Source organism: Syngnathoides biaculeatus, chromosome 4 (genome assembly GCF_019802595.1).
Source record: "Syngnathoides biaculeatus isolate LvHL_M chromosome 4, ASM1980259v1, whole genome shotgun sequence".
Lineage (NCBI taxonomy): Eukaryota > Metazoa > Chordata > Actinopteri > Syngnathiformes > Syngnathidae > Syngnathoides > Syngnathoides biaculeatus.
Genome location: NC_084643.1, coordinates 32,555,701 through 32,573,103, shown reverse-complemented (window position 1 = coordinate 32,573,103; position 17,403 = coordinate 32,555,701). Strand labels below are relative to the sequence as shown.

The window sequence follows — 17,403 nt, the reverse complement described above, 5'->3', positions numbered from 1 at the left end:
TCCAAACCTAGATGAGGTCCTTAAAATCATTTTTGGAGCTTATTTGTTAACACACGAATCATCTTAAATCTCAACGCTTCCACTGTAATCGATGAAAACACTCATAACATAAATAAATACATTTACATATTGTCTTTAATATTATTACAGATAAGCACATTATTTCATATGTTTTTTGTCGAATAATCTATAAAAGATCACGGCGGGTGTGTTTGTCATCAGGTGGCGGGTATGATCCAGTTTTCCGAGGCAACGCACAGTCAGTCAGACCTGAACAAGTTGATGATTGAGCAGATGATGACTGCTCTGGACAGCCAAGATCCCGAGGCTTTCACCCAGGCCATGTTCAAGATGGCAGCCCTGCTTATAATCACCAAAAGTGCGTGATTCTGCACAAAAACTGCAGAATTGCAAAATTGCACAATTGAGGTTTTGGCTTGATTCAAGTCTCCTCTGCTGTCAGACTGCAACCCTCAGCTGCTGCACCATTTGTGCTGGTCGCCCCTGAAAATGTTCACCGAGCACGGCATGGAAACGGCCATCGCGTGTTGGGAGTGGCTGCTGGCCGCGCACAATGGGGTTGAAGTACCAGTGAGTATCATTTTACGTGGTTATGGACTTTTGAGCAATGACCGAGTAAATCCCCTTGTCTGCGTGTCCAGCTCATGCGTGAGATGGCAGGTGCTTGGCAGATGACGGTGGAGCTGAAAAAGGGTTTGTTCTCCGTCACCAAGGAGGAGGCCGGCCCACTGGCCGTGTCAGAAGAGAGCCAACCTGCACCCTGCGCACCTGACGTCGTACCCCACTTCCTGTGGATTGAGGTCAGTGACAGGGCTCGATCGCACTTACACCACAAACGTTCTACACCATCGTGAAAAAGAGTCGTGGGACACACCTTTTTTGAATCAATCCACCATATGCGCACTTCCTTCCATCTTTGTATACCATATCCTATTTGTGTGAACAAATTAATTCATATAACTTTTGTCCGAAGACACCAGCCGTAAATATTTTTTTTTCCATAATAAGTTTGTCTTCTATCATGTCATCAAACAGTGTTTTTTGCGAGTGACTGCAGGTCAGCTATCGGCTAAGTCAGCAGCGATCGAATATTTTAGTATTCGAGTTTCCTACCACATTTTTAGCTGGCCAAACGTTATCCTAGTAAGCTGCTTTAACGTTGAACTCATTGATTTGCGTGACGTTCATTTTGGTTTTTCTGTGTTTTGCTTGAGAGATGTCACCAGCGTTTGGTTTTCATCTCAGTCTGAAATCATCCTACACTTTCAGAACGTTCTCTTTTTTTTTTTTCCTCACTATTGTCTTCTGACATCATCTCCATCTTCTCCTCCTTGCAAACTACCAACTAGTTGCCATTTATTTCACGCTTGTTGAATCAAAAAAACGGATGCTCCGCTTCCACCACCTTTGCTCATGTACAACATAACTATATTGCGCTAGTGTGTCTGCTTCACAATTTAACTCCTACCTGCCACCAACAGGCAACTAGTGTATGTATCAATAGCGTCAAACTGAGAGGTCTTGCAGTGAATGAGTTACCGAAATTTCCGGCCGATAAGCCGCGACTTTTTTTCCACACGCTTTCAACCCTGCGGTTTATGCGGTGATGCGGCTAATTTGTGTATTTTTTTTTAATGGCCACAAGGGGGCACTCGCGCGGAAAGGGTAAGAGTGAGACCAATGGAATAGATGTGCCGAGGAAGTGACTTTTACCGGTATGTTTTTTTTTTTTGTTTTTTTTTTTTTTTTAACCGGCCCTGTTAGTGCTGCAATAGCATGTTACTGCCGCATCTCAGTGATTTTTATCGGTATGTTTTTTTTTTTTTGTTTTTTTTTTTAAACCGGGCCTGTTAGCGCTGCACTAGCATTTGCACCGCATTAGCGTGTCTCTGTTGTGTTACTGCCGTGTCCCAGTGATTTAGGTATGTTTTTATTATTATTATTTTTTTTTCCGTTACTGCTGTCGTACTGTGTTGCTAATGTGTAGCTTTTTTTTTTTTTTTTTTTTTACAGGTATGTTTTTTTTTTTTACTAACCCTGTTTGTGCTACCGTGTTGTTGCTATGTTAAGATAAGCTAAGGTCTTAAAACTTTGAAAACTTTTTCCGTGTACCATCTTTCTTTGTAAATATCTCGTGTTTCAATGTGGGCACTTGCAGCTTTTACACAGGTGCGTCTTATGTATGTCCCAAATGGTATTTCCTTTACAAATGTACTGAGTGAGGTTTATAATCCAGTGCACTCTGTAGGCCGGAAATTACGGTAATTGGATCCCATAGGCAGCCCAAAAAAAATATTCTCACTTGAAATACAAAAAATCATTCCATTACTCGTTGCAGCCGTAACATCAGCAACCACAGGAAGCCTGCCGACTTGTTTTTGAGGCTTTGGTAATGTGACGTTACAGATATAGCAGATTAATAAACCAATCGACCAATGATTAGGCTGGAACTCTTCCTTCTGGATCTCTGTTTTACATCGTAGGGAGACCTTGATTTGACTTTAACACAGCACAGCAATAAGCTCCTTGAATTTTGATCTTCTTCCAGTTTCTGGTGCAGAGGTTCGAGATAGCCAAGTACAGCAGCTCGGACCAGGTGGAGATTTTCACCACCATCCTGCAGAGGTCGCTGTCTCTTAGCGTGGGAGGAACCAAAAGCAACTTGAACACGCACGTGGCAGCCATCGGACCGAGATTTAGGTGTGCTTTTTCCGTACCTAATGAATCATCAGCAACTGTGGAAAAAAATGTGTTCATCACAATAACACCATTTTGCTCTCTCTGTGTTACTGTAGACTGCTCACTCTGGGTTTAACTCTTCTGCATGCTGACGTGGTGACAAACGCCACCATCAAAAATGTACTGCGAGAGAGGATCTATTCCACGGCGTTTGACTATTTCAGGTAGCAAATATGAGAGTTACAGGGGAGGAAAGAAACTCACCACTGCATCCATTTCACTTGTTTGTTTTTTTTTTTTTTAAACTCTTCTAGCGTCAATCCCAAGTTTCCCACTCAGGCTGACCAGAGGTTGAGAGAAGACATCAGCATCATAATCAAGTTTTACGCTTGCCTGCAGTCAGACAAAAAGTATCTGGCTGCCAACCAGCTTGTTCCCCCAGGTTCGGCACACTAAACACAATATATTGCACACTGCCTGGCCACGACATTAGGTACTCATGCACACTGCAATAAGGTTAATGAAGTGAGTTGTTATTTTTGCAAAATAATTTTCACTACCGCTCTTGTAATGGATTCTGTGAGAGTATCGAATGTCGTGGGAAGGAAGTGTAACATTCCTCGTTGCCCTGCGGCGCACTGAAATGGTCAATGCAAATACGCGGCCTCGTTTAGATCCACAAGACATGTCAGTGAACAGCTTGTCGGTGATGGCGGTGACGGACAGCCGCGGTAACCTGGATGCGGCGATGGGTCAGAGGCAGCAGGTGGCTCAGGGCTGGATTAACACCTACCCTCTGTCCTCTGGAATGTCCACCATATCCAAGAAATCAGGTGGAAGTCACACATTCTCAAATTTTCAAAAACTACAACGTCTGTGATGTATTTCTGATGTGCTTCTCCTGGATTGTTTAAGGTCTCTCCAAAAAAAGCAACAGAGGCTCCCAACTGCACAAGTACTACATGAAACGTCGTACCCTTTTACTGGCTTTACTGGTATTTATATTTGATCACACTTTCTATATCGACATAAAAATGCATTGAAAGGTGCTAAGTGCCGCTTTGCTGTATTGCAGGCCAGCGAGATCGAGCGGCTGACGACGTGGTACAACCCCTTGTCAACTCAAGAGCTCGCCATCGCCACAGAGCAATCCGTGGAGACCAGCATCGCCAACTGGAGGTCCAAATACATCAGCTTGACGGAGAAACAGTGGAAGGACAACGTCAACTTGGCGTGGAGCATCACGCCATACCTGGCGCTGCAGCTGCCTGCTAGGTATGCTGAGCCCATCCATACAAGTCAGATTCTGAGATTGGTACAGAAGACGTTAAAAAACAAACAGTGAAAGTACAAAAGTATTTACTGTATCTTATCTTTAAAAGTATCACCAGGCTTCTGGCCTGGGATGCATTTCACAGTATTTTTTTTTTTTCTCAACTAAAATCTAAAATCTAATCTAAAAAAAAAAAAAAAAAGAAAAACTTGTTTGCTTGAAATGCTTTTGTTACTACAGTATAGTATTTTCCACAAATTTCATGGTTCGCTGTTCACAAATACAGCTACCAGAATTCCTGGCCTACAGAGCGCACCTGGTTATAAGCTTCACCCAGTACATTTGTAAAGGAAATACCATTTGGTACATACATACGCCGCAGGTGTGTAAAAGCCGCAAGTGCCCAACTTTGAAACCCAAATTCAAACACGCGATTTACAAAGAAAGATGGTACACAGAGAGTTAGCTAACGCTAGCGCGGCGCTAACAGAGCCAGACCGGTAAAAGTCACTTCCTCGGCACATATATTCCACCAGTCTCGCATTTACCTTTTCCGCCCGAATGCCCCCTTGCGGTCGTTAGAGAAAATGTACAAATTAGCCAAATCACCGCATAAACCATAGGGTTGAAAGCGTGAGAAAAAAGTCGGTAGTTGCGTTTCTTCATCTCTTTTGGGCCGTGTTGTGCCCCTACTACAAAATAAAAGATTGTCAAATGGGGAAGTAGAAATTGGTGTTCAGGAAGTGTAGTTGAAATGATCAGAGGTGGGTAGTAACACTACATTTCCATTACTATTATTATTACTTATTATTACTACAGTGTAGTTTTGATACAACATACTTTGTACTTTTAGTTGAGTATTTTTGTTCTGGAAGAAAAACACTACTTTTACTTTGTTACACTTAACTCCATTTCACTCGCTACTTTTATGTGTATTCTCTTATGAGTGTGATCGATTATGTTTTGGTTTCTCTGAAAGACGTGCCACGATGGCCGCTGTCATGTGACTCTCATAGAGGCCAAGTTTTCAAAGTACATTTTCGTGAAACCTGGTAAAATCAGAAAAGTATGTTTTGTGGCTATTCTGCAGACCTCTGGAAGTGACGCATTCTAGACTGAAAAAGAAAATCTTCATGGGGGGGTTGGTTTAACCTGGGTTGTTAGGTACAGAGACTTCTGGTGCATTTTGTGAAAGCAACATATCTCTAAAATATTCCCCATTTTAAAGGAGAATGTAAATTACTTGTGGGGTTTTTTTTTTCACCTTTCATGACAAAACTCTGTCCCCGTCACCTTCCATTCACGTGGTTCACAATATAAATAAAATGTTATTGACATTTCCCCGATTTTTCTTTCCTCGGCCTCAGGTTTAAACACACTGAAGCGATCGTGTCCGAGGTGACGCGTCTTGTGCGTCTGGATCCCGCTGCTGTGTGTGACGTCCCTGAAGCGGTCAAGGTGAGCTCGCCGGGCTTCGTGCCAGGCTTTTGTGCAAGTTCAAACATGTCGTTCTGGACCTTGCCAGGTGCACTGCGGCACGCTCAGAAAAGTTCTGAAGAGGCCTTGTAGTCCCACCATTTTGGAAGCATTGAACCGTACAACTCCCAATTGATTTATTGATCAATTTAAAAGGTGTTTCATTACCAGCCTATTTTGTCGACAAGGCGTCTCTTTCCCAAGGCAAAAATCTAGCATCTGTATTTATTTATTCGGTATCACTGTCCAAAGGTGAAGGTTCAAACGCAACAGAAGCGAAATTGTGTTCTACTCAAGGCCTTAACACTAACAAATGCCATTTACATCTTAAAGCGCTGAGCTCTTCCAAAATCTTTTACCGTGACCTGTTACGTCTTTGGGGAAAGAATGCGCTTCATGAGTTGACCCTCCACTCCCTGCCATTTCCATCCAGGGTGCTTAATGTATGTGTTAATGAGCCTCTCATGTGTATCATGTAAATGATGAGGCAGGAAGGAGAAGATGTCCCTCTTATGGGCTGCATCATTCAGATGATGATGCTATTCTGGCCGTTTGAGTGATGTTTTTAATGTGCGTGTGTTTTTCCTCTTCAGTTTCTGGTGACTTTGCACACGATCGACGCCGACTCCCCCGAACTGAGTCACATCCTCTGCTGGGCGCCCGCGGATCCGCCAACGGGACTGTCCTACTTCTCGTCCATGTACCCTCCCCACCCGCTCACGGCGCAATACGGGGTCAAAGTGCTCCGCTCGTTCCCCCCTGTACGCTCACGCATCACCTGTTGCGTTGGTATTTTTAGTGACGGTTTGAACTACTAATACGTTTTGATGACTTTTTCTAGGACGCCATCTTGTTTTACATTCCTCAAATTGTCCAGGCCCTTCGCTACGACAAGGTGAACATACGAGTTTTGATATCCAAACACTTGCAGGCCCTAGCTTTGTTGTTTGAATGAGGCTGGCTGTCTCTCGGTCTAGATGGGTTACGTGAGGGAATACATCCTGTGGGCCGCTCAGAAGTCGCAGCTCCTGGCTCACCAATTCATCTGGAACATGAAGACCAACATTTATCTGGATGAGGAAGCCCACCAGAAAGACCGTAAGATAACGCTCACGACACAACGGATCCAATATTCTCAAGTAAACCCCCCCCCCCCCCTTTCCCCATTCCTGCAGCCGATATTGGCGAGCTGTTGGAGCAAATGGTGGAGGAGATTACAGGCTCCTTGTCTGGACCTGCCAAGGATTTCTACCAGCGGGAGTTTGACTTCTTCAACAAGATCACCAACGTGTCGGCCACGATCAAGTAGGAAAACACGAGCTGTGCATGAATACGGAAAGATCGTATCACAATACACATTGTAAGATTAAGGTCGGCAACAAAAGCAGTTTAATTCTCTCGTGTTCATTTTAGTCGCGTCGTGTTGTGTAATCAGCTGTTTCTTGAAGCAATCAAGGCAAAATGAGGGTGCCAGACACTAAAAATAGATATGAAGTACCGTAATTTCCGGCCTATAAGCTGCAAATTTTTTCCACACGCTTTTAACCCTGCAGTTTATGCGGTGATGCGGCTAATATGTGCATTTTTTCTAACCGCCGCAAGGGGGCACTCGACCGGAAAAGGTAAGAGTCAGACTGGTGGAATATATGTGCCGAGGAAGTGACTATTACCGGTCGGCCCTGTGTTACAGCCGTATCTCAGTGATTTTTTTTTACCAGTATGTTTTTTTTTAACTGTCCCTGTTAGTGTGGTGCTAGCGTTAGTGCGGCGCTATCGTTCGCGCAGCGGCGCTAGCATTAAATTCTGTGTACAGTCTTTCTTTGTAAATATCTCGTGTTTCAATGTGGGCAGTTGCGGCTTTTACACGGCTGCGGCCTATATATGTACCAAATGGTATTTCCTTTACAAATGTACTCGGTGAGGCTTATAACCAGGTGCGCTCTGTAGGCTGGGAATTACGGTATTTAGTTGTTGTGCATATTATTAGACTGTTAGTTTTCCCCTCTGTTCCATAGAAATGTGGTTAAATGTTAAGAATCTACATTCAAGCTGCATATTTAGTTGCAGTTGGTTTCAGTGTTAATGAAAGTATTGTACAGAAACGTAAACAAGAACTGGACCCAGATCACCGTCAAACCAGGCCCTCTTGATAGTTGCTTTGTTGACAACATGTAGTTTTCCCATGTGTTTGCATGTTTTGCTCGTCTCCCGCCTTGAGCTCCCTTCTCGAAACACCTCGGTCTATCATCTCCAAAGTGTCGCGTGCTTTAGCGTCTCTCCCTTTACGCGCCGGTCTGGAAGCTGCTCACTGAAGCTAATTATTTGTCCTGTGATGTGTCCCACTCAGCTGACAAAATTCCCCTCAGTCCTCATTAAGACAATAATGGCAACCTTCCGGGGGCGAATGTTTCTCTCTTGTGAACGACGACAGAGTCGAGCTGTCACCCGTAGCGTCGAGTCGTTCTGTGAGATGCCCGTGCATGCGTGCTCACTCGCGTCATATTTTGTTTCTCTCAATCAGACCTTTTCCAAAAGGGGAGGAGCGCAAAAAGGCCTGCCTGGAAGCGCTCTCGCAAATCAAAGTCCAGCCTGGCTGCTATCTACCCAGCAACCCCGAGGCCATCGTCTTTGATATAGACTACAAATCTGGGACTCCAATGCAAAGGTGCAGCCCCCCCCCCGGTGTTTGCGCTGAACGTTCCTTTTCGGCGCCCATCCCCGTAATACGTAACACCGAATCTTGTCAATGTGTTCAGTGCTGCCAAAGCTCCTTACCTGGCCAAATTTAAAGTGAAGAGGTGTGGAGTCAGCGAGCTAGAAAAAGAAGGTATTGTCACTCACGTTTGTATTGTGTTGTACTCTCTGACATTCGTGTACAAACACGTCAAAGGTCCCGCGCATGCAAGAAAGTCATGGAAATGTGATTCGAAGGTTTAAAAAGGTGTCAATTCTGGAAGTTGCATTTGGACAGAAACCTTTGTCAACCCCCCCCCAACCCATTCATGGGCAGGGTGGCAATTTTATGCCTTATTGAGATAAAAGTCTCCTAAGAGGCCACAATCAAGGAAATAACACTTCTTTTTCGTTTAACGCATAAAACAAAAGAGCAAAAAAAGATGTACCCTCTCGCGGTCAGCGTCCCAAAACTGGGACGGGTATGTTATCAGTTGTCTGAAGTGGTATATCCTAGAGATATGTTTATTAATTAATTCCTTATTCTAGAACGACACTTGCGCATTAATAATACTGAGGGATTAGCATTTTGAAGACAAACTACATTGCATACTGACCTTTCTCCCTTTCCTCTCTCGGAAAACGTTCCATGTGTACTTGAGGCGGCCATGTTGGGTCAGCAAGGAAAGGGAAATAACTCCGTGCTAACTTTGACCAATGAGTTATCCTCTCCAGATACCAAATTATGGCTTCATGTTAAAACTTATACTGAAGGATATAATGCGTGAAAATCATGATGTCCCAAAAATGTGACGCTGCCCACGCATGGGTTTATAATTGCGATGGATAAGTTCCAGAACGCAATCATTGAAAATTCAATATAGAGAGAAGAAATTACAGTTATCCTGGAATTTGATAAATTGAAAAAATAAGTACAGTATACTCTAAAAAAAAAAAAAAAGTTTTTTTGAAATCATCAATAAAAATAGAGTGCCGGAACACTGTTTTATATTTACGGCCTTATGAGGGGTTTTCAAACAATTTAACTGTCGTTATGTTGTACGAGAGGAAGGTTAACAATGGACGACGGCACATTTTGACTTATGCACTGTGCAAGGTAGAGTTGCATAAACAAAAATTTACTGCAACTTCAACATGACGTTGATGGTCTGACCCGATTACTGCTCTTCTTCTTCCCTTCAGGTCTGCGGTGCTGCTCCGACTCTGCGGAAGATGAAAAAAGCGAAGAGGAGGCCAAGCAAATCTGCTGGCAGGCGGCCATCTTTAAAGTGGGCGACGACTGCAGACAAGTACTGACCTTCCGTTGAGGCGGCTCGAATGTTCCCACGATTTCGTCTCGTACTAAGTGTTCCGTTTGTGTTCAGGACATGCTGGCACTTCAGATCATCAGCCTGTTCAAGAACATCTTCCAACTGGTGGGCTTGGACCTCTACGTTTTTCCTTACAGGGTGGTGGCCACTGCTCCAGGAGTAAGACTTACTCGAAAACGACGGCCGCGTTGCTGAGCTGAACAATCAACTCAACTTTCTCGTGTAACCTGCATTTGCTGGCTGACAGTGCGGCGTGATCGAGTGCATTCCAGACTGCAAGTCCCGGGATCAGCTCGGCCGCCAGACGGACTTCGGGATGTACGACTATTTCCGCAACCAGTACGGCGATGAATCGACGCTGGCGTTCCAGAAGGTAACATTTCGGACGTCCGGTCATCTGTCGCACTGGTGAGACTCGCTGCTCCGTGTCGCCCCTTGCAGGCGCGGTACAACTTCATTCGCAGCATGGCGGCGTACAGCCTGCTGCTCTTCCTGTTGCAGATTAAAGACCGGCACAACGGCAACATCATGCTGGACAGCCAGGGACACCTCATCCACATCGGTGAGTGTGTCGTTGCGTGTGTGCACCCGGGTTGAAAGTAAACTTTAAAGGTCAAGTGTCATCGCTATAAACATTGTCGAATAGATATTGTAATGAAAAATACATATAGCATTATTCACTTCAATGTCTATATTAAAAAAAAAAATGAGCGGAGAGCGCGTCATCCATGCGCAAAGTTGCAAAAGTGTCATTCTACGACATCGAAGTGGTCGCCATATTGGCTGCATCTACTGTCCGTGACGTTACACTGGGACATTCGCCATTGAAAACACGCCGTGGCCCCTACTATAGGACACACCCCTTCAGACACGGAAGCTCTTTTCAAAGAAGAGAACATCTCACAACTGAGTGAAGTTACCGTGGCAATATTACCCTATTGTTTTGAGCCAAATTTAGATGATATGCGGATCACGGCCAAACAGCTACTAAAAAAATAACAATAATAGTTTGGGGGGGACCACGTAATCCGTCTCTCATAACATAACAAAAGATCCACATACGTATGACAGGGGTGCTAAATGTGTCGATGTGCGCGTCGGACACCTTCCGCGTCGGGCTCGCCAGCGACGAGCCAATCGCCTTGTCGACAAGGCCGAGCCGTCCGCCGTGCAATCCATTTTTCACGACAAACGGTGTCTCTTGGAAACTTATGAACGGTAAATCTATCCTCCTGAGTGTTTGAGCAATATCCAGCAATGCAACGAGCCGGCATTTTGGCTTCCACGAGGGAACAAAGAGCTACCTTCCAGCGTGTAAAAATAGTATAAACAGACGAGGCCGCCTGAGTGCGCTACTGCTACTGACGTCACTTCCTGCTTCTTCTCGAAAACAAATCCCTCGACAGGATTTTCATGGCGGGAGTTAAAAAAAGCCATACACGTCAAAATCATGTTTTGTGGTTTAAAAAAAAAAAAAAAAAACAAAAACAGATGGGTCCATTCCAGCTTCCTTTTTTTTCATTCATAACATACTAAAAATCATGCATTTCATGAGTGTGGACCTTTAAGTTTTTCACCTGATACCGATCATCTGATAATCCTTCGATTGGATCTAAGTATAGCGTGTTCTGTTTGTTTTTTTGCACCACCTGCTGAATCTATTTTGATCCTGTCCCACATGCCCCAAATCCAAAACCACCCGTTTTACTCCGTGTGTATTTGATGCCTAGACTTTGGCTTCATGTTCGAAAGCTCCCCCGGCGGCAACCTGGGCTGGGAGCCCGACATCAAGCTGACGGACGAGATGGTGATGATCATGGGCGGCAAGATGGAGGCCACGCCCTTCAAGTGGTTCATGGAGATGTGCGTGAGGGGTTACCTCGCGGTCAGGTGTGTATTATGATACCAAAACCAACTCTGGACGCGCCGTGATAATCTTGACGCCGGTTGGTGAATTTAGACCCTACATGGATGGCGTGGTCTCCTTGGTGAACCTCATGTTGGACACGGGGCTCCCCTGTTTCAGAGGGCAAACCATCAAGCTGCTCAAGTGAGTCACTGTCGTTATTGCAATCCGTCCGTTATTTCAAGCCGCTCATCCTCACGAGGGTCACGGGAGCGCTGGAGCCAATCCCAACTGTCATCAGGCAGGAGGCAGGGTACACCCTGAACTGGTTGTCAGGCAATCGCGGGGCACACGGAGACAAATAACAGTCGCACTCACAATCAGACTTTTAGGGGCAATTTAAAGTCGGCAATGAATGCATATTTTATTTTTGGCATGCGGGAGGACACCAGAGTGCACGGGGAGAACATGCAAACTCCACACAGGTGGGGCTGGGATTTGAACCCCGGTCCTCAGAACTGTGATTACTGTAGTGCAGGGGCATCAAACTCATTTTTGCCGCGGGCCACGTTGTAGTTACGGCCGTTACGACGGTGAAACCATGAAAATCTTTCACCTCATCATATTTACACTTGAAATTTATGAGCTAGTTTTGAAATTAGAAATGAAGGTTAATGTGCTTTGAAAGTATTACTGATGCGTGTATACACGATAATGCTTGCAATATCTATATTTTGCAATTTTGGTACAGATTTGATTAAAAAAAAACATGGAAGTTCATACTAATAATGTGCCTTCGCGGGCCACATAAAATCTTTTGGCGGGACGAATCTGGCCCCCGGGCCTTGAGTTTGACATCTGTGCTGTAGCGTAACGTTTCTCCTGATTCTGTTGCTGTAGGCAGCGGTTCAACCCAGGATTAAGTGAGAAAGAAGCAGCCGCCTTCATCATTAAAGTCATCCAGAACTGCTTCCTGAGCAGCCGGTCGGTACCAAAACCCCAAAGTTCCTCCCAATAGCCTGCCCCGCCCCTAAATTCATTCATTTACACGTCAATTGTCTTTTCTGGTTTTCCTGCAGGAGTCGGACCTACGACATGATCCAGTATTACCAAAACCAGATCCCGTACTAAACGCTTGTGCCTGAGCATGTGCACCTATAGATGGCACACGTGTGTGTGTGTGTGTGTGTGTGTATGCGTGGCTTTTAATAATGTTCTCCATCAATTTGCGTGGCTCGTTGATGTCATCTTGCCTTTTTATAGTCAATGACTTACCCGTTTAATTTATTTCCCTTCTGAGCTACGCGTCGTCGTTATTGAGGAATGAATATCCTGTTGCATCTTGCCTTTTTTTGTGCACTTAAATCTGTTAGTTTGCATGTTGATGCGATGCTTTGTGCCAATTTTGAGAAGATTATTGATGAAAATGCAACGTAAACTTCAATCGCAGTCAGACCAAGGTGGCCTATTCTGGCGTCTCGTACTTGATGGTGATGCCGGGGCTCGCCTTTTTTTCCACGGACCAATCGGAGGATGGACACTCGTCCCGTTTGTAGCACTGTCGACGCGGGTCACGGTTGCCACGGTGATGATGCACAAAATTACTGGGGTATTTGTAATTACCAATGAGGGAGGGGAGGGTTGTTATTTTCACTTAAATGAAATATTGTTTGTTTGGATGTTGGTGACAGTTTGAATGGGGAAAAAGTTCGGTTCTGGTCCACTTGCCATGAAGCTTTCGGGGGGTGTTGGTGAATGTTTTTCAGCCGAGTCAAATTTTGGTGTTAGGTGTAACAAAACTGATTGTAAAGATTCCGCCTCTCTTTGTACATTTATATTCGTGACCCAATCTGTCTCCTTTTTTCTATATATTTTTGCCTTTTGGATCAGAATGAACAGGATGTCGAATCAAATAAAGATTATATTAATTGGAAAAAAAAAACACTCATGCATTCAGACTTGTATATGTGTATTTTATGAAATAAAAATATAGTTTTTAATTTCGCATAATAGAGACAGATTTATTTTGTAACATTTTGTTTTAGATTAGCTGATAATGTTCAGGAGTATTAGAACTTGCAGATTCATATTTATTTTCATTTAATTTGACATTTATGCTCTGATTTAAAAATAAATAACTGAAGATACTCACTCAGTACTTGAGTTTTTTTTAATCACTTTCATGGTCTCAAATATTCGCAGGCCTACCTTTTATATCTACTTGACACATATTCCTCAAAAGTAACAGTACTCTTCCATAAGTACAATATCTAATCTTCTACCAACCTCTGCTGGATTTGCAGTAACATCACTTCAGCAACCCGCCCCTCATTTTTCTATTTTCTCCACTAGAGGGCGGCACAGAACAACATTTGTGACACCCCAAGCTTGCTTTGAGTTCAAATATTATTCCATTTTGCATTATGTATACCTAGACAGATAAACTGGATGTGATCTCTGGGTGAAATATTTTTCCAAGACATAACCAATACGGACGTTAATCTTTACCCATGATGCTTTGTGTTTCCCTTGGACACTCGACTGTCACCGAATTATGCTAGCACACTGGAAAAGTACAACTTTTTCGTGATGTTTTTGTTTCTTTACAAGTTTATTCATCTTTATTCACGACGGGCCCCAAGTAACTTTAGTGGAATTAAGTGGTATGCGTTCGTACGTATGTTTTCTCTCGCCTGTCAAAGTTTGCCTCGTCCTCTGTCCCCGCTTGTCACTCATCGTTCTCGTCATATGGTTGCCGAACGCCAAAGGTAAATTAAGATATTCTTTCTCATTTTTCTTCACATGTTTTACTTTGAATGCTTATTTTTGGTGGGGGGCGCCATTCTTGGAACGAATTGGGCTATTTTTACATGCAAAATGCGCTAATGAAACCAATGGGGGGAAAAAAATCACGTTACGAAACTTCCAGAACGAATTAATTTCGTAACTAGAGGTACCAGTGCAAGATGTCGTGGTACACATGCCTGACTTTTGTGCCACCAGCGTGAGATCAATTCCTGCTCAGTGGTGGTGTTGATATCTCCCCCACGACCAGTTGAGGGTGGAGTCTGGTGTAGTTTACCTGAAGCCAGCTGGGATGAACTCAAGCTCTCCTGTGACCCTTGTGAGGATTGGCGGCTTGGATAATGGATGAATATATGTGTAAATGAAGGGCAAATAGCACTTTTTAAGGTATTGTTTATTGTAGATGAGGGCTGTGGAGTTGGTACAATGAAGTTACAGTTTCATTTCACAACGGAACTTTATGCCCCAAACACTCCTGCCAATACTTTACATGCTTTGTCGCGTCATCTCTTCCAAAGTCGGATTGTTACGTTGATTTAAATGAAATAAAAACAATAAGAGGATCGCATAAACGCCCAGCACAGCGATCGAAAGACGAGAGGTGATATGACAACCGCTGCAGAGATTGATGAAATTAGAAGAAAGTGCTGATGCAAGTTTGACAGTTTCATGTTGGATTAATATTTCATTGCATATATATATATATATATATATATATATATATACTGTACTGTACAGCGGAAGGCCACCTTGATGTATTTTTCACGACACCGCATCTCTGAGTGTCACTGCTGCTTGATGTTCTTCCGCTCCCTGCAGTGACTTACACGTACCCGCGTTGGTGTGTATCTGGGTCATATTTAGTTGTTTTTGTTCATCTCTTTATCTCCTTTTTTAATTTGAAGGCTCTGTGATAAAATATCAATGTAGAATCAAAGTAGTGTGACGCTAGTATTAATTTACTGGAGAAATATAGATCTTTATCACTCCTGTGAGGGAAATTAAGTGGCCAAATGTTTTCTTTTGTTGTTGTTCTGTTCAGTTTACTCGCTGACAACATTCCGAGGAAATCACAATGTCCCATCACCGGTGGTCTATTTTTAGAACAGGCCCAGGCTACTCACGCGGTCAAGTGAAACTGCAGAAACCGAGTCTGAAGGGAACAAGCGGATCTTGTTGTATTGTCCCGGCAGCCGCGCAGCGAGCGTCATCGCGTCTTGTGACGCGTTCGCGCCCGTCGGCCATGTGTCGGCCATTAACGAACTGCGCCGTGAGCCTCCGCAGCCGTCAAAGCTGCAGCCGGCGTGTCGGCGGTGAAAAGGCCTTTTCTGTCGGGCCCATTGACGACAACCTGCGGCGAATCGCCCATAGTGGCCTCGTTTATTTATGCGCCGCCTCAACTATGATCCACGTTGCCCAGCTGAGTTACATTCTGTAAAATGTGATTATTTTCTCAACCCCAAAATAAATATTTGTCTTGTAGCTTGCACGTTGACCTAAAAAAAAAAAACAGTTATTGTACAGGTGTGCCCGTGACCCTTGTGAGGATAAGCGGCTAAGAAAATGGATGGATGTACAGGTGTATCTTGGGCCGCCCACAATAGAAGGCCACTCTCAAATGTGCACTTTTACTGTATTGAGGATGTGAAAAAAAAATCTGTGAGTTTATTTGCCTCGCTTAGAATCTGATTGGTTGTTTTTGTCTGCGCGTGTGATTGGATGGCGGCAACCCGTCCAGAGCCTCTCGTCATTGGTCAGCTGGGAGGCGCCAGCTCATGTGCCGCACTTATTAGGACAAGCATTATGCAACATGGGTGGACACGGTGGATCAGCTGTGAAAGCGTTGGCCTCACAGTTCTGAGGACTCGGGTTTGATCCCGGCCCCGCCTGTGTGGAGTTTTCATGTTCTACCCGTGCCTGCGTTGGTTTTCTCCGGGCACTCCGGTTTCCTCCCACATCGCAAAAACAGGCAACATTAATTGGAGACTCTAAATTGCCCATAGGTGTGACTGTGAGTGCAGCTGTTTGTCTCTCTGTGCTCTGCGATTGGCTGGCGACCACTCCCGTCTCCTGCCCGTTGACAACTGGGATAGGCTTGAGCACTCCCCGTGACCTTCGTGAGGATAAGCAGCAAAGAAAATGGATGGATGTATGGATTATGGAACATGGATGGATAAAAGTTTCAGTCCAGGAGAGTAAGTACACTTACAGGACACTTCATTAGGTACAGATGGCACCCAGACGACGCCCAATACTGAAGTTATGGCTCACATTTTGCCCAGTCATGTATTGAAAATGAGATGATCACAATATTAGGAACATCTCTTGATGACGGAGTGCAAAAGTAATAATGAACACGGTTTTAGAAATCGCATGATCATCTTTGTGAAGTCAGAAATTTTGATACATCTTTTGGTAATCGATTGTTTTGGATTGTTTTCATGATTAATACATGAATAGGGGGGATGCCGGCTCAGAAAATGAATGGATGGCCGTCTTTTTGTATTCCAGGCATTTTTTTTTAAAGTCTACCCATATTTGCATTTATTTATTTATTTCCCTAGCTCAGACTGGCATGATATATTTCTGTGTCTAATGCATTTTAAAGGTCTACCGACATCCATATATGCATTGTAAAATTGATATTGTTATGAAAATTACACATGATATTCACTTCAATGTCTGTACGGGAAAAAAAAGGAGGGGAGAGGGTGTCATTCATGCGCAAAGTTGCGGAAGTCTCTCTCGACATCCCAGTGGCGGCCATATTGTCTGCTACGTCATTTGCAGATGTCACACTGGGACAGTCGCCATAGAAAACCCGTCGCGACACCTGCTATGGGAGAGGAACAAGAGAGAATTTCAGATTTTTCCGACGCCCCTTCTGACACAAAGAACATCTCGCAATCGAGAGAAGTGACTGGGGCAATATTACCCGATCGTTTTGAGCCATATTTAGATGATATGCGGATCACTTCTAACTAACAACAGACTCCCCGACAGTATGTATGACAGTATGTAGCGTACTCAGGAGGACCCACGCTGGGCGAAGTAACTACTTCAGGGGTGCCCAGACACCGGTTGCCGGTGGGGGGGGACAACTCCTTTCTCCTCCCGCACGCGGCCAAACCACCTCTCCACCCGATCCCCATCCGCGGCGGCAAAGAACAACGCAGGCGGCAGCGGCGATGAACGACGCTGGCCCGCACACATCGAAACATTTAGCACCTTTATTAAGTTATTACGACGCGGATCTTTTGTTACGTTCTGAGAGGATTACGTCCCCGTCCCCCCCCCCC

At 44.4% G+C, this 17,403-nt stretch overlaps 1 protein-coding gene across 2 annotated transcripts in view; it reads left to right on the top strand.

The window, feature by feature from the left end:
- pi4kab (phosphatidylinositol 4-kinase, catalytic, alpha b) overlaps positions 1-13,454 on the top strand; it is a 34,170-nt gene extending 20,716 nt beyond the window's left edge. For both annotated transcript variants that reach the window (XM_061816871.1, XM_061816870.1), the window contains 24 exons: positions 223-379; positions 464-591; positions 663-821; positions 2,570-2,721; positions 2,817-2,924; positions 3,015-3,142; positions 3,375-3,533; positions 3,616-3,695; positions 3,776-3,975; positions 5,341-5,431; positions 6,043-6,210; positions 6,291-6,344; positions 6,427-6,547; positions 6,625-6,754; positions 7,971-8,114; positions 8,206-8,276; positions 9,326-9,432; positions 9,508-9,612; positions 9,701-9,826; positions 9,895-10,015; positions 11,184-11,343; positions 11,414-11,503; positions 12,200-12,283; positions 12,379-13,454. In XM_061816871.1, the coding sequence (XP_061672855.1) occupies positions 223-379; positions 464-591; positions 663-821; positions 2,570-2,721; positions 2,817-2,924; positions 3,015-3,142; positions 3,375-3,533; positions 3,616-3,695; positions 3,776-3,975; positions 5,341-5,431; positions 6,043-6,210; positions 6,291-6,344; positions 6,427-6,547; positions 6,625-6,754; positions 7,971-8,114; positions 8,206-8,276; positions 9,326-9,432; positions 9,508-9,612; positions 9,701-9,826; positions 9,895-10,015; positions 11,184-11,343; positions 11,414-11,503; positions 12,200-12,283; positions 12,379-12,430 (2,895 nt within the window). In that variant the 3' untranslated portion in view covers positions 12,431-13,454. The remainder of the gene's footprint in view (positions 1-222; positions 380-463; positions 592-662; positions 822-2,569; positions 2,722-2,816; positions 2,925-3,014; positions 3,143-3,374; positions 3,534-3,615; positions 3,696-3,775; positions 3,976-5,340; positions 5,432-6,042; positions 6,211-6,290; positions 6,345-6,426; positions 6,548-6,624; positions 6,755-7,970; positions 8,115-8,205; positions 8,277-9,325; positions 9,433-9,507; positions 9,613-9,700; positions 9,827-9,894; positions 10,016-11,183; positions 11,344-11,413; positions 11,504-12,199; positions 12,284-12,378) is intronic.
- Positions 13,455-17,403: the final 3,949 nt, after the last annotated feature.